This window comes from Sapajus apella, unplaced genomic scaffold (genome assembly GCF_009761245.1).
Source record: "Sapajus apella isolate SASKATOON/1434 unplaced genomic scaffold, GSC_monkey_1.0 scaffold6, whole genome shotgun sequence".
In the NCBI taxonomy this organism is placed as follows: domain Eukaryota; kingdom Metazoa; phylum Chordata; class Mammalia; order Primates; family Cebidae; genus Sapajus; species Sapajus apella.
Window position 1 is genome coordinate 14,096,143 of NW_022436946.1, and position 14,335 is coordinate 14,110,477.

Sequence of the window (14,335 nt, forward strand, 5' to 3'; positions counted from 1 at the left end):
ATTTGTTTAAAATATGAATTTATAATGAAATATAACTATAATCTATACTCCTTCCAATAAAAAGCCTAGCATTCTTTTGGAGTCAAAACTAAAAGTGACATCGTCTCTGGAACATTATAAAGAGTACAGTTTGATGTATGCAAAGATTCCTAGGTAGACTTATCTTGAAAGCAAGAAGCTTTTGAATCAAATTTGTGGGAGGGGAAAATGAACCAGAAGTGAAGAGGATGAGGAGGAACAGGCAGATCTTTAAATTTTTATTGAGACAGAGTCTTGATCTGTCACCCAGGCTGGAGTGCAGTGGCGCAGTCTCAGCCCACTGTAACCTCTGCCTCCTGGGCTCAAGTGATTCTCATGCCTCAACCTCCCAAGTAGCTGGGTTTACAGGTTTGCACCACCACATCTGGCTAGTTTTTTGTATTTTAGTAGAGATGGGGTTTCGCCACGTTGGCCAGGTTGGTCTCGAACTCCTGAGCTTAGGTGATCAGCCCACCTCAGCCTCCCAAAGTGCTGGGATTACAGGCGTGAGCAACTGTTCCCAGCCAGAAGAGGCAGTTTTGATGTGATTGGACAGGGGTGGGTCCAGCTCAGGGGACACTGGTACTCCCAGAGCTCAAATGGCTTAGCACCTTTGGTCTCCTTCTCAAAGTGGGAGGTAGATGTACAGGCATCCCCTTTTAGGCCAAGACAGGCCAAAAAATAAACTTCTAGAGGAACCACGGGCGGTGGGAGAACGTTAGGGCTGAATTTGTAAACTTACACATTTCTTCTACCTTCATCAGGAATTACTTTTTGTTTTTTCTTGGAATTCTAGGCCAACACTGGATGCTAGGGATAGAAAATTAGATCAGCCACCTCTTCCCTGGAACAAGCAGGCTCAATGGGAAAATGGAGAAGCAACTTCACATGTACAGTACCAAGCAGAGGGATGTGTGCACTGGGGTAAGGGCATCCCCTTGCAGGTTACCTCAGCTGGCCATAGGAAGAGGATGGGGAAGCAGCTAAGGAGAATAAAGGGAAGGGTCTTTATGAGCGTGGAGCAGTTACTCTTCCAAAAGGAGTGCTGAGAACACATAGTTTGTATTTTCTGTATTTTTTAAAGAATAGGCCTTGATATTTACAGTGTCTAACTCAGCTGAGTCCTCTAAACTGCTTTACATTTTTTTTTAAACACCTCTATTCATTTTAAAAAATTTTCCTGTAACATTAGTTTGAATTAACCTAGTTCTGTATGCTTGCATTCACTTGCTCCTCTCCTTAAGCTCATCAGAACTCGGTATTTCCTTCTTAAAAAGACAGGAAGTGATCAGATGGAAACTCTCCCAGCTCTGCCTGGCTGCACACAGGCACGCCTGTCTCCATCTCCATGCTTCTTCACCCATGGGGACCATCTTCTCACAATCGCAGGTTTAAGGCTCAAAACTACTCCCTTTCTCTTCATAAAACTTAAGCCAGTTCTTCTCTCCTCTCACCGTGAAAACATTCTCCAATCCTTCCTCTCCTTAGATACCCTTACTAACTGCAGACTTTGAGAGAGACCGTCATATCTGTCATATGCCCTGCCCTTTTTCAGACTCCTCTCCCTCCCTCCTTCTCTCTCTTTCTTCCCCTCCCTCTCCCCTCCCCTCTTGATTAACATGGCTAAAATACTATTCTCTCATTTTCCTTTGTCATTCTGTATGCTCTTTCTTAATCTCCTACCTATTTAGGCTTCTATAGGCTCCTTTTGAACCTGCCCAGCCCTTTGGGAGATGCTTCTGGGCATTCCAAAGCACAGCCTCATCTCACTCCTCAGCTTTCCCTGGGTGATCTCATTTCTCTTATGTTGTGGCCGCCGCTGACTTGCAGATCCCTCTTCTGAGCTGTGCTGCGCTGGAGAGTTCCTTGGCTGCCTCAAATTTACAGTGTCTAAAATGTAACCTCTCCCCACCACCCCCACCCCATGCAGACTCAATTCTCTCGGACTTTCCTTTGCAGGAGAGGGCAGTACCTCTATCTGTTTAATAACATTTCGTACACTCAACCCATTGTAGAGTTCTGCCACCCTCTTGAAAAGCTTCCTGTATTTGATGCCTTCTGTCCTCCCTGACACTGTCTCAGTTCAGGTGGGACTCATCATTTCCCACCTGATAGATACTGCTGTTCCCTAAACTAGTCTCTCTCCAGCCTTGTCCTCCTCCTGTGCATTCTCTACTCTAACCAGATGATCTGTCTGAAGTGTGCATCTCACCCTGTAGCTCCTCTGCTTAAACATCCTTCAGTGGTTACTTGTCCTGTTATAAGGCTCTCCATAATCTCTGCTGCCTTCCTCTCCACACTCGATTGCCTTGTTTCATTCCTCTTATTCTATTTTCCAGGCATAAAGACCATCTTAACAGTTTTTAATTGGTCATGTTAAGCTGCCGGTTCCTGTTGCTCTTAGAAATACCAACACCTTTCCCACTGGGCTGTCCTCACCGCAACCTCCAGGGCTGTCTGGAGCTTCTCTTTGACACTCAGCTCCTCACCATGTCTTGCACAGGCCTTTCCTGACACCACTCTACCCTTCCTCCTCCCATAAGACCTGGGCCCTCCTGATTGTGGTTTATCATGGTATGTTGTCATTGTGTGGTTGTCCCTGTGTCACTAGATTGGGAGCTTGCTGAGGACAGAAGTCAGAATTTCAATGTCTTTGCATCCCTACTCTTGGACACAATGTGTATCTATAAAGTGTTTGTTGACTGAACATGTTTTCTGAAGTGTAGCTTTGTGTAAGGCTGATGGGTCTCACTGAATTCCCTTTTTCTACCTTCAGACAGAAAATGAAGCTAATCCAATACAAGACTGACCCTTCTGTCACTTTTGGGCTTGACAACTTCAGTTCTGATAGTTTGGACCTTGCTTGTGTTGTTATTTTGCAGCTAGCTCTCATCTGAGCCCTGGCTTCCAGCTGCATTCAAAAATGAGGTGTTCTGTTGCTGTGGAAATGCTGCAACCTTCCACGGAAAGCAACCTTCAAGCTAGGAAACTTGCTTTTCTTATGTATGTAAAATTTTAAAAGGAAGTAGGAGAACGTAGAATGCCTTTTAAACCATAAACCTCAGGGTGAAATAATTTTCTATATATTTCCATAAACATGAGAAGACAAAATAATGGGCCTCTTCCTGTTTTCTCAGCACAATGCTCCATCTGCCCAAGGATATACTCTGTGGCAATAGAGATTCTACCTTGCTCATTATTATATCAACTTTCAGAGTACTCCAACAGAGGGCTGGGCATACAGCGGCACTCAATGAATATCTGTTAGTCTCCTTCTTAGGATAGCTCTAATTGCCTATTTGAAGAGAACTACTCTACACTTTCTTATCTAGTAACCTGGAATAGTGTTCTTGGGAAGTCACCAGTTAGTTCATATAGGAGCTGACCCGTGGCCTTGGCTATGTTAGCAGAGGGTTTTAAATACTAGGTCAACCCATCTTTGACACACGTGAGAGAGGCACTCCAGATGACTCTGCTGTTCTCACAAATACATCAGTTTGTGTCCATTCAGTAAACAGTGAGTTCCTCTGAGGGAGTGGACAGCTAGATGTTCCAGATGCTGGATATTCAACAGTGAATGAAACGGAGTCCTTACTTCTGTGATAATCACATTCTGCATGTGTGGGTGCGTTGCAGGGCAAGGCTGGGGGCAGCGGTGGACAAATAGAAACTATGTCCTTTAGTGGTAAGAGCAACAAAAAATAAAACAAGGCAGGGCCTTGGGTGAATGATGGGGAATGATGCTCCCACCATCCTCCCTTGGGAATATCCAGGTTCAATTTACCCCCTTTGGGCAGAGTAAGAAAATATCATTTAGCAATTTTGTTGTCTGTGCATAGATACAGAGAGAGTGAAATGATGAATCCAAGTGACAGGAATGAAGAGCTTTGAAAGTGTAAGTCAAAATTAACTCAAATTCCTGAGGCATTCTAACCTTAATAGATTGAAATCAAGCAACTTGAAAACTTCTGTCTTTCAACATAGTCTTTACTTGTAAAGTCAAGTGCATGCAAAATAATCTTTCTTTTATAACCTATGAGCATAAGATGCGTATTACTAAATTGCCAACATGCACTTGAAAATATCCGTTCACTTTGAACCAAATTGAGATCATTTAATATTTAAAATCTACAATACTTTCGATTTGCATATATTACAAATACAAAATGAAGTGCAAGGACTTAGAAAAAACTGAGTATTAGTATTAATAAAACCAATATGTATATTTATAGTACTTCTACAAGTTCACTGAATGTTTTAATATTTATTGTCATGTAATGCTCAACAGACCTAATCAGTTCGACAATAGTATTGTTAAATTATTGTTTTTTATTCAATTTTAGAGAAGAATAAACAGGTCTACAACTCCTAAATGACACGCCTCTGCTCCCACAGTTATTACCTGGTGCCAGCACTTTCAATGCCTTGTTCTTTCTGCAACACCACGGTGGCCTACTTTGATACCAAATCTTTTTTTTTTGCCTTAAAACAGATTGTGTATTAATTTTTAAGAAACAATGTATATATGTCTCATAAGTGTCCACATGCAAAAACCACAAGTTGAGGCCAGCGATAAGGGCAAAATATAAATATAAAATAACTCCCGACTTTATTAGCTGACAAAGTTCCCAAAAAGTGAAAAAAATCAATTTTCTCTACTGTCACAGATGAAAATATTGTCTCGTTTCTTAATAAAATACTAAGACATTTGATAGGAGGAGAAAAAAATAGAATTAGCATGTATTTAAAAAAAAAACCAAACCAGAATTCAGGTTGCCAGATACAGATTGGGTTACATACGCATTGGGTTAAAATTATTTAATTTCATAAGCAGCTGATGAATGGCTTTACTTAATACTACCCAGTTCATGGGAGTTTATAGAGTATTCTCTGATACTCTATAACTAAATTGAAAAGACTCTCTAACGAAATAAGAGAGACCAGAACTCTCTTTTATCTGGTACGTGTGTCCTTTATAGGGTCAATGATGACAGTCAAGCTCTCTATAATCATGTCTCAAATTTCTTTTCAATTTATTCTTTCATCTACCTCGTGGTCTGAAATACTTTCCCAGAAACACTCCCCAGTTTATCTCAGGGCTTTTGAGAGTGATCTTGCATCCACCTAGAGTGCTGCCATTTTCTCAACTTTCAGGTCTAGATACATGAGTCTTCACATCCCTGCTATATGCATTCTCTCCATTTTTTGAAGTCCCTATATATTTTATCTTTATTTCTTCTGTAGCACGTATCAGTCGAGTTCGTGTCGCATACATTGGGCTTCAGGACCTGAATCCCTTGCTGAGGATAAACCCTCTAAAGCTAGACTATACGCCCACTGGTCTTTGGATTCCCAAGGCTAAGCACCACAACCTTGTCAGTGCTCGATGCATACCCGATTAATAAAAATTAGATGAAGGTCTCGTTCTACCCTGAAAGCACCACACAATTTTGAAGAATGTATTTAATATTTTAAAAAATTGTCCTCACATTTATATAATGTTTTAGCTTTTCAACTGCTTTTCTAAACACCATTGGTGTCATCAGTAAATAATTTATTTTTATTAGTTTATATTTATTATCAATTTTTAGATTTTCAATTGTTAGCACTTATGCATCAACATACACAATATTTAGGGCAGACATCATAACAGGCTTCTCCTCAGAGAACATCTCATTCTCTTACCAGAAAAACCCCTGGGCTAGGAAGGACAGATGTCTTTATTTCTACTTTGCAGGAAAACTATGAATTAAATCCTACAGAGATGAAGCAACTTCTATGAGTACACAGTTAATTTTTCAGAGCTAATGCTACAAAGCAAGTCCCTCTATGCCTATGTTCATTGTATAATAAAATATTGATTTTTTGTTCTGTTATTCTGAAGGTTAGCAATCATTTAAATAATTTATAACAAATTTCTACCAGAAATCTAATGTGAACACTCCCTTTTAAGTCATGGCAGATAAGAAAGTGCTTATTGTACATTCAAATCATCATGACACTCAACCACATGAAAGAAATCATACACGAGACAAAAACAGGGCCACTGAAAATTTCTAATGAGAAAGAATTTAACCTTGAAAAAGAGCATGAAGAAATTGAACCAAGAAAATATCACAAATTAAAAATTAAGGCTTATAATTTGAAAAAATTCGACTCATAATAAGGAAAGGAGGAAATAGAAAGAAGCACTAAATCTGATCAGGAATTTCCTTTTGAAAGTTTCTTTTCCCATGATTTATCATTTCACAGAGCAAGGCTCACAAATGAACTGAGAAGTGAATCAACATTGATCATTTTACATAATTTCTTTAAATACTCTTGGCTTTTTTTACCCAACGGTTTTCATTACGCTTTTAAAAAGTAAACTCTTTTTAGTAACTTGACATACTTCATGCATTAATTATACAAGGAGAGATAATGTCTCTTTTACTTTCTCTTTCTTTTAGTATCTGTTCATGATACCTGAAGAAGGTAAAAGTCTTGCTATACAGTTGTGTATCCATTAACATAATTACGTAAACTTCCAAGGCCAATTGGAACTTCAGTAAAATCTTATGGCTAAGTTTATAAAAAGGAAGGTGGAGAGGGGAGAACAGGGTGGCCGAAGCTCTAAACACATTGCCCTGAGCCTGAAGGAAAGAAGAAAGCAACATTTATTACAATTTGGTGTTTAGCTTGATCATCCCTGTTGGCCCTCTCTGACTGTAAGGAATAAACAGTTAACGCTTAGTGTAGTCAGCTCTACAGTATACCTGTATTTACCTTCATATTCAACATGAGCTGTTTTCCTGAAGCCAGAAATAATTCCCTGCAAGACCTATTCATGACAGTAGTTTGGTTACATTTAAAGCTGCACTGAATTTGGGGCTTCAGAGTAACTCAAGGTGAATTTTACATTTATGTCTCATTTAACGGAACGAGTCAGAAGCGTGATTTTTGGTAAGAATGGTTTATCCATGGAAGTCATAAGGTAGACAACTCAAAGCATAAAAACAGTACTTTTCAGAATGATCTGGGGACTCGCCAATGGATGAGAAAGAAATGCAAATGGAGTCCCTGGCTAGTAAGCCTTCTCTGTATTCTACCTCAGCTGTGCTGAAACCAGCGCACAGCTAGGATCCAGCAGGCACCCAAGCCTGGACTGTGGGAGGCTTCAAGAGAGGGAGGTTTCAAAGGGAGTGAGCTGAGAGCTTGACCAGTGAAAGATGAGGATGTCTCAGGTTGGCCCCCATCAGGGATCTCAATATTGTGTGGCCCCATGTATTTGGTTTTCTCATTTAGAAATTTTAATTTATTCATAAAATGTTACAAAAGTATCTGCAAAAATAATAACTATATTTATGGTTGGCAGTGCTTATGAAACACAATAGTCCTTTATAATATCAGAGACTCCTTATACTTTGTTGTGTGAGATGTCAAGTTTTCTCAAAAAATGCTTTAGGAAATCATAAGAACCTTATCTCAGATTCCTTCTGAAGGTAGCAGCAAACGAATACCTTAGATAGTGGTGAAGAGGTGCTTTTTGTGTTATTATAGATGGTCTTTCTTGAAGAAATACAAGATGTGGTCTCAGTTTTAGGGACTTATGTACTCATAACTTGATTTCTCTTGTTTTAAGTGAATAAACGATTCAACTTTACTTTTTTTTTTTTTTTTTTTAAATCATCTTAGACCATTTTGCTGTGAAGTAGCAGTCTCTGGGCTTCAGGTGGATGTATGTTAATGGTGAGGTTGATCCATGTGAACTGCTATCCATAATGAAGGACTTCTTAAGTGTCTGAATTAAAAGTGGCAGCAATTCTCTTAAAAAAAAAAAATCTAAGCCTTCTTAAATATAAGCTCCTCAAGGGCACAATTTTCACTACGTGAGCAACTCAAGCTCACTAGGCATAATATTACCTTTGAACACTCAATAATTATTTACTGTCTAATTTAAAGGTAAAATGTATACTTCTTCTTCCTATGTGTCCTGAAACTAATAAAAACTTCATTCTCATGGTTCCTTTTATTATTTAGTTCTGTATCACTAAGAAAAATGAAATCTAACAAACTAATGAAATCTATAAGGTTAATAACCAGCAGCAGCTTCATTAAAACTCTTCCATTGCCAGAGATATCTATATTTTGAAAGATAGGGCATCTCTTAATTTACTTAGAATAAATGATCTAATTATGTAAGGTGTTTAGGATGGGTTTCACCTGCCACATATTAAGTGCTCAATTAACTGTAATTATTATGACTGGTAGCAACATAAAACTGATTTATATAAATACATTTCTAATTTTAGAATTTTGTGCAATCTGGCAGATTCATTACAGACACATTTGGTGGGTAGGATTGCTTTCTGACAGCTATATAAACCGTACCACATAATCTAGAAGAGATGGAAAGATAATTGATCTTACTTTAAGTGCATTCAAATCTACAGGGAGTAGCAGACAGTCTCTTGCTGTTCTAGTTATAAACTAATCAAGTAACTTACATGGAAGCCAGGACACAGAAACATTCAGTCACAATAGATAATGTATTCATGTGCTTAAAATTATCACGAGTTAAACATTGATTCAAGTTACCAGACCAGGTAGAAGCTACAGTCAAATAATAATTCAGTGGTAATAAGGTACTTGTAGTATCAGACCATTTGCCGCAATTTCCTTATTGTAAAATGAAGATAACAATAGCACCAACCTCATCTTGTTATTGTGGAAAATTAAATGAGTTAATTAATTGTTGAATAGATTTGATGTGGAGGTAAGACAGTTTCCCAAATCCAAAATTGGGACACATGGCTTGACAAAGGATTTTTTTTCTGCTTCCATTTGTGTCTGTCTTTCTCTCTCTTTCTATCTCTCTCTTTCTCCATCATCTGTCATGTATTTGTCAATCTATCAATTATCTATCTATACATCATCTATCTAATCTGCCTATCTATCATCTGTCTATCTCTGCATCTATCTAGTACCTGAAATATTAGAACTTTGGAGACATTTTGATTTCACACTTTCAAGGGGAAGGAATATTAGATATTTGAAATGGGTGTATGGATGCAATGCTCTATTCTTTGTTCATGTGCTTCTAGTAAAATGTTCATTTTCCAATGGATATATTACTGTAAAGCCACCATCTCAGTTAAAATAAAAACATAGAACTGTAAAGAGAAATTTATAAAGAATTTAAGGAAGATTAGAAGTCTAGAAAAATATGATATCTGGTTTTCATTTGTTTCTTAAGTCATGTATCCCTTTTGATTATTTGTTACATGATTATTTTGAATTACAAATTACCAAGATCTTTGCCTGCCTCTATTTATCTCGTTGTCTGCTTTTCACCAATAATCTAGGCTGTAAATATATGAAATGGCCAGAGTAAATGGAAAATGCTAAAATTAATAATTTTGTTCTTTCCTTATAAACACAGTTCAAGGTTAGAATCTACAAAGGTAAATTTTGATGACAATAAAATTTAAGAATTATTTTTATATATCCTTGCTACTGTTTTCATCTATTACGATAATGAATTACTACTTTATTGGACATAGTTTAGTGGATTAAATAAGATCTAAACACTAGACCTAAAATTTTGCAGTTTAGAAACTTTCATATCATGATTTGGACCATTTCTCACTCTAAGGTTAAGTGCATCACTTATATTCTCTGTAATTGTTTCTAACTTATATAATGAGGAGAATAATACCAACTTCATTAACTAACAGTATATATTAACATAGTTTGTCAAAGGCATTGATGATATATTGTCCTACAAGAACAAATGATTATTCATTACAATGTTGTTTTTTCTTACAAATGCTGTGTGGATAATAGCTGTGCTGATTTCAGATTTTAGCAGTTCAAATATATGTTTCTCCCAGGAATTCTAAGTAAGGGTTTTGTGGCATGATGTAAAAACTTAATAGTTTACTTATCTATCTTGTCATCCATCTCTGGTTTAGCAATTACAAAGCGATTCTTACCTTTTCATCAGAGCTGCCTGAATATAAACCGCTTAATTCTACATTATGCTGATGATCCAAGAAAAATTTTGAAAGACTTGGAAGCATGGTTCTTGACTGACTGACAATTAAGAAAATCAAAACCTTTCTTCATTATCAGGTGTTACACATATAAATGTGTTATAACTGTCTATAAACCCATAAAAGAACCTATCGGCCTCTTCAAAACGGAACAAGAGACAGTCAAAAAGGCAACAGAACAATGATAACTCCACATGACATCAACATGCTTAAAATATTTAAAAGAAGAATCCTCCTTACCCAGCATGCAAACACATTTGGCATTCTGATCGGGGTTCTCAAACAAGATTTCGCCACACCTCTGAAATAGAAAGATAGCCATGGTTATTTTAAGATTTCATATCAAGATTCCCAAGGCAGTATATCCATGTGACCCAACATTATCATAACATTATTCTACTTTTGTTTTCATTGGTCACCTGAGTCTAGGGACTTACATTATGAGTAGAGACTTGCCTGGTAGTAAAATATTTGAGGGGTAAGTTGGAATAGATTGTTTCTGAATGCCTTATGTCCTTGCATAGAGCTGATTCTGTGCACTCCCATGAGAAGTCACAGTTAGAAATGCATTTGGTTTGAAACAGTTTCTATTTCAGTGGAAGGTATGCAATCTATTAGGCCCAATAATCTGGGCTAATTATTCTCAAAGTTGGTCCTTATTCATCTCCCATAGTATTCTACACTACCCATTCTGCAAAGCACAGATATTTTCAACAGTAAAGCTATGTGGCCTATACTTCATCTCTCTGAACTTGGAAGGAAAAACAAGTAGAGAAATAATGAAAAACTGGCATTCATAATGCTTTTCCTGAACTCACAGACTCACGGAAATATCAACTTTCTTATCTATATCTTAGTTTTAACTTGCTTGTTAAAACTTTTGTGCAAGGCAAATTCCAGAGATACAATCAGTTATTTAAGAATATACCACATTTGTACGATGAATATATTGACAAATGGTCAGTACTTGAATATATTCATAAATCTTTCAAATCAATGAGAACATAACAAATAATGTAATAGAAAAATGGATAAAGAACATGAGCAAGCAATTCATAGAAGAGGAAAAATCTGAATGGTCAATAAACACAGAAAACATATTCAACCATAGCTGTGATCAGAGGCAAGCAAATTAAAGATAAAATGAGGTTTACTTTCAACTTGTCAATTTCACAAAATTTAGAAGTCTGGTAATAACAAGTGTTTTCAAGGCTGTAGAGAAATGGATACTCTCACAAACTGGGGGATGGAGTATAAAATGATACAATCGCTTTAGAAAAAAATTTGCAAAATCCAGCAAAGATGAAATGTTCATAGTCTATGACATGGCAAGTTGTCTTCTAGATTTATAGCTAGAGAAATTTCACATACAACTTTAATGTCTTGGTACAAAACAGATAAGAAAATAAGTGTTATTTATAAGTGGAATACGATATAACAGTTAAAATTAGAGAATTAGAGCTATATAGGCTGTAAAACATATTTAATATGTCTACACAAAATATATAATATAAAAAATCTGGAATATTCAAATAATATAAAATATATAACACGAAAATTATACAAGACATATATAATATTTAAAACATAAGGCTGGGCGTGGTGGCTCACACTTGTAATCCCAACACTTTGGGAGGCCAAGGCAGGTGGATCAAAAGTTCAAGAGATAGAGACCATCCTGGCCAACATGGTGAAACCTCGTGTCTACTAAAAATACAAAAATTAGCTGGGTGTGGTGGCACACCTGTAGTCCCAGCAACTCGGGAGGCTGAGGCGGTAGAATCACTTGAACCCGGGAGGTGGAGGTTGCAGTGAGCCCAGATCACGCCACTGCACTCCAGCCTGGCAACAGAGTGAGACACTATCTCAAAACAAAAACCATAAAAGTATAATGTTAAACCAAGAAAAAAAAAACTGTTCCTATTTTATGAAGTTGAAAATATCTGAAAATAGTACATATTGTTTATGGTTACATTAATTTATAGAAAAAGCAAAAAAACATGCAATGAATAATGAAGCATCAAATTTAGGGCAGGAGGAAGAAATGCTGAGAAATGAAGTGTTGGAGGGCACACAGGGGCTATCAACATTTTCTATAATGATGTGCCCCTTAAATTATTCTCTGAACGTTTTCCTTCAAGTATTTTGAAATAAGAAAGAATTGTCCTCATATTCACAACTCTGAATACAAAAATGGCCCTTTGCACAATACATCTCTGTGCCTGTCTTCCTTGGGAGGCCATTTGGTAGCAGACTGGACTGTCTTCAAATAATTTGTTTTCACTACGTGTTTCCTTTGCCCTTAAGGAGACTAAAGATGAGCTACCTTCACTCATTTTCCCTTTTTTTTCTTGTTCGCAACTTGGTTAATCCCACTCCCATCTATCTTTACTGTATCTACACATTATATCTTATAAGACAAAGTAATTTAAAGGGAAACAATTCCTGGATGTGAGAATTCATGTTCTTCACACCTGATTACGACATCCTTTTGTACAAAGAGGAGCAAGTTGAGAGGAGAAAGAATGATGCTGTCACACTCAAGTCAATCCATTTTTTACGATGGCCCACATTATGTAGAGGAGATGGACAGTTGGTTCAGTGATGTGAAAAGAAAGCAAGCTGCTTTTGTGAGTCAAGAGGCCTGACTCTGGAGGAAGGAGGCTGGATGCAGCTCAAGGTTGCAAAAGAGCACTGAGTTCTCAATGGAGATCCTACATCTTGAGCTTTTTCTCAGCTACTCTGCTCACCTAGTGTCATATTTATCATGTCACCTAATCTCTTCATGCTTTATTTCTTCATAAATACATAAGTAACATGGGAATGCCAATATATATGCCACCAAGTCAGGTCAGAGAAGCAAATGTGAGGATTAGTGACTCATGGAGTCTGATCATACCATTTGTTCCTATTTTGTTGTTTTGGTAGACATTAAACCTTTCCAAATTACTAGGATCCATTTTCTGCATTACCTGCATTTTAAAGTGATATTTTTTGACCTGAAGGAGTTAATATTTTTAAATGAAAGATTAGAGGTTTCCTAAACATTTTAAACTTCTTGGCAAAACAAAGTGCTAGGAAGCTCTATCAATTCACATTTTGAGTCCTACAAGGAAATAACTCCAGGACCCTAGGGCGCTCTCCTGCCATTTGCTAAGACAAAGTTCATACATGTGCTGTGAAGGAAGAGCTTTTCTTCTTTCCTTGCAGGGCCTTTTGGGGGAAGGGGTTGATGGGTTGAGGTTGCATAACTTCTCTTTGCTACAATAGCCCAAGGGCAGCCTTATATGTGTTACTCAACAGACAAATTGATGTCAGTGAGGGCACAGGAGCTGGAGTCTTGCTCTCTTTTCTGGCCATAACCAAATCCAGGAAGAATTTTTGAAACTCCTGTGAAGCATGCATTTCTTAACAGTCATGACCTGCCTGGGTTTACTGGCCAGACAAGCTCATCATCAAGCAGTAAGAACAGATGTGGGGGCCCTTCCAATGACAATGAGGGGGTCCTCTTCCTTGACTTCATCTCCCTAGGGGTCTGGAAAATTGCTGAGGCACCTTTAACTAGCTCTTTAATTGCCCTGTTTTGTAGTTACCTGATGATGGCAACAGATTTGAAAGCAACACCCAAGGGAATCTGATTGTTCACAGGGCTTGAAAGAAACCAGTTTCTTTCTAGTGCTTTTTCCTATTGATGCCAGTGTTTACCCAGCCTTTGCTGCCAGGCTTCTGCTTGCTGTGCAACCCAGGGTGATGACCCAGTTTACAAGATTAATTGGGTTAAGCCACAGGGTCTAAGTTTCAGAGAACTGCAGGATCTGCCCTGGGGGAAGGTCTTGTGCCCTGCTGGGTTCTCCGGTGCTGCAGCCCTCCTCCTTCCATGCTCTAGTCAAGCTTGCTGGGAATCCCTATCCAAGCACCCTGCTGAGGTGATGCTGACTTTGTACCTGGTGCTGCTTACCAGGATTCTGCCTAATACTCAGGATCCAATCTCTCCTAAGGGATTCTATCTTTGTCTTGTCTTCTGAGTCTGAAATATTGAGACCAACTTGCCTTGTTCATGCCAATCTCTTCCAGCCAACACTGCCTCCAAATAATAGGGCATAGTTATTAAAGTCCCTGTCCAAGAGGCTGGATCTCTGCTAGCAACAGAGAGACCAAGGCACATGATCTCCTTTCATAGCACATAGGATATGAATTCATATGTGTAATGTCCATTGCCCTCATAGACCATAAAGAGTCAAACCATGTTCACTGTTAGTGTTCCTAACATGCTTCATTATTGT

General features: G+C 37.9%; 1 protein-coding gene across 2 annotated transcripts in view; it reads right to left on the reverse strand.

The window, feature by feature from the left end:
- The window catches only part of PDE7B (phosphodiesterase 7B), a 326,468-nt gene that overhangs the window by 220,729 nt on the left and 91,404 nt on the right, over positions 1-14,335 (reverse strand). The window contains exon 2 of one of the 2 annotated variants that reach the window (XM_032274704.1): positions 10,293-10,353. In XM_032274704.1, coding sequence (XP_032130595.1) covers positions 10,293-10,353 — 61 coding nt within the window. Of the gene's footprint in view, positions 1-10,292; positions 10,390-14,335 lie in introns of those variants that run through there. The other variant, XM_032274705.1, reaches the window with a different exon arrangement.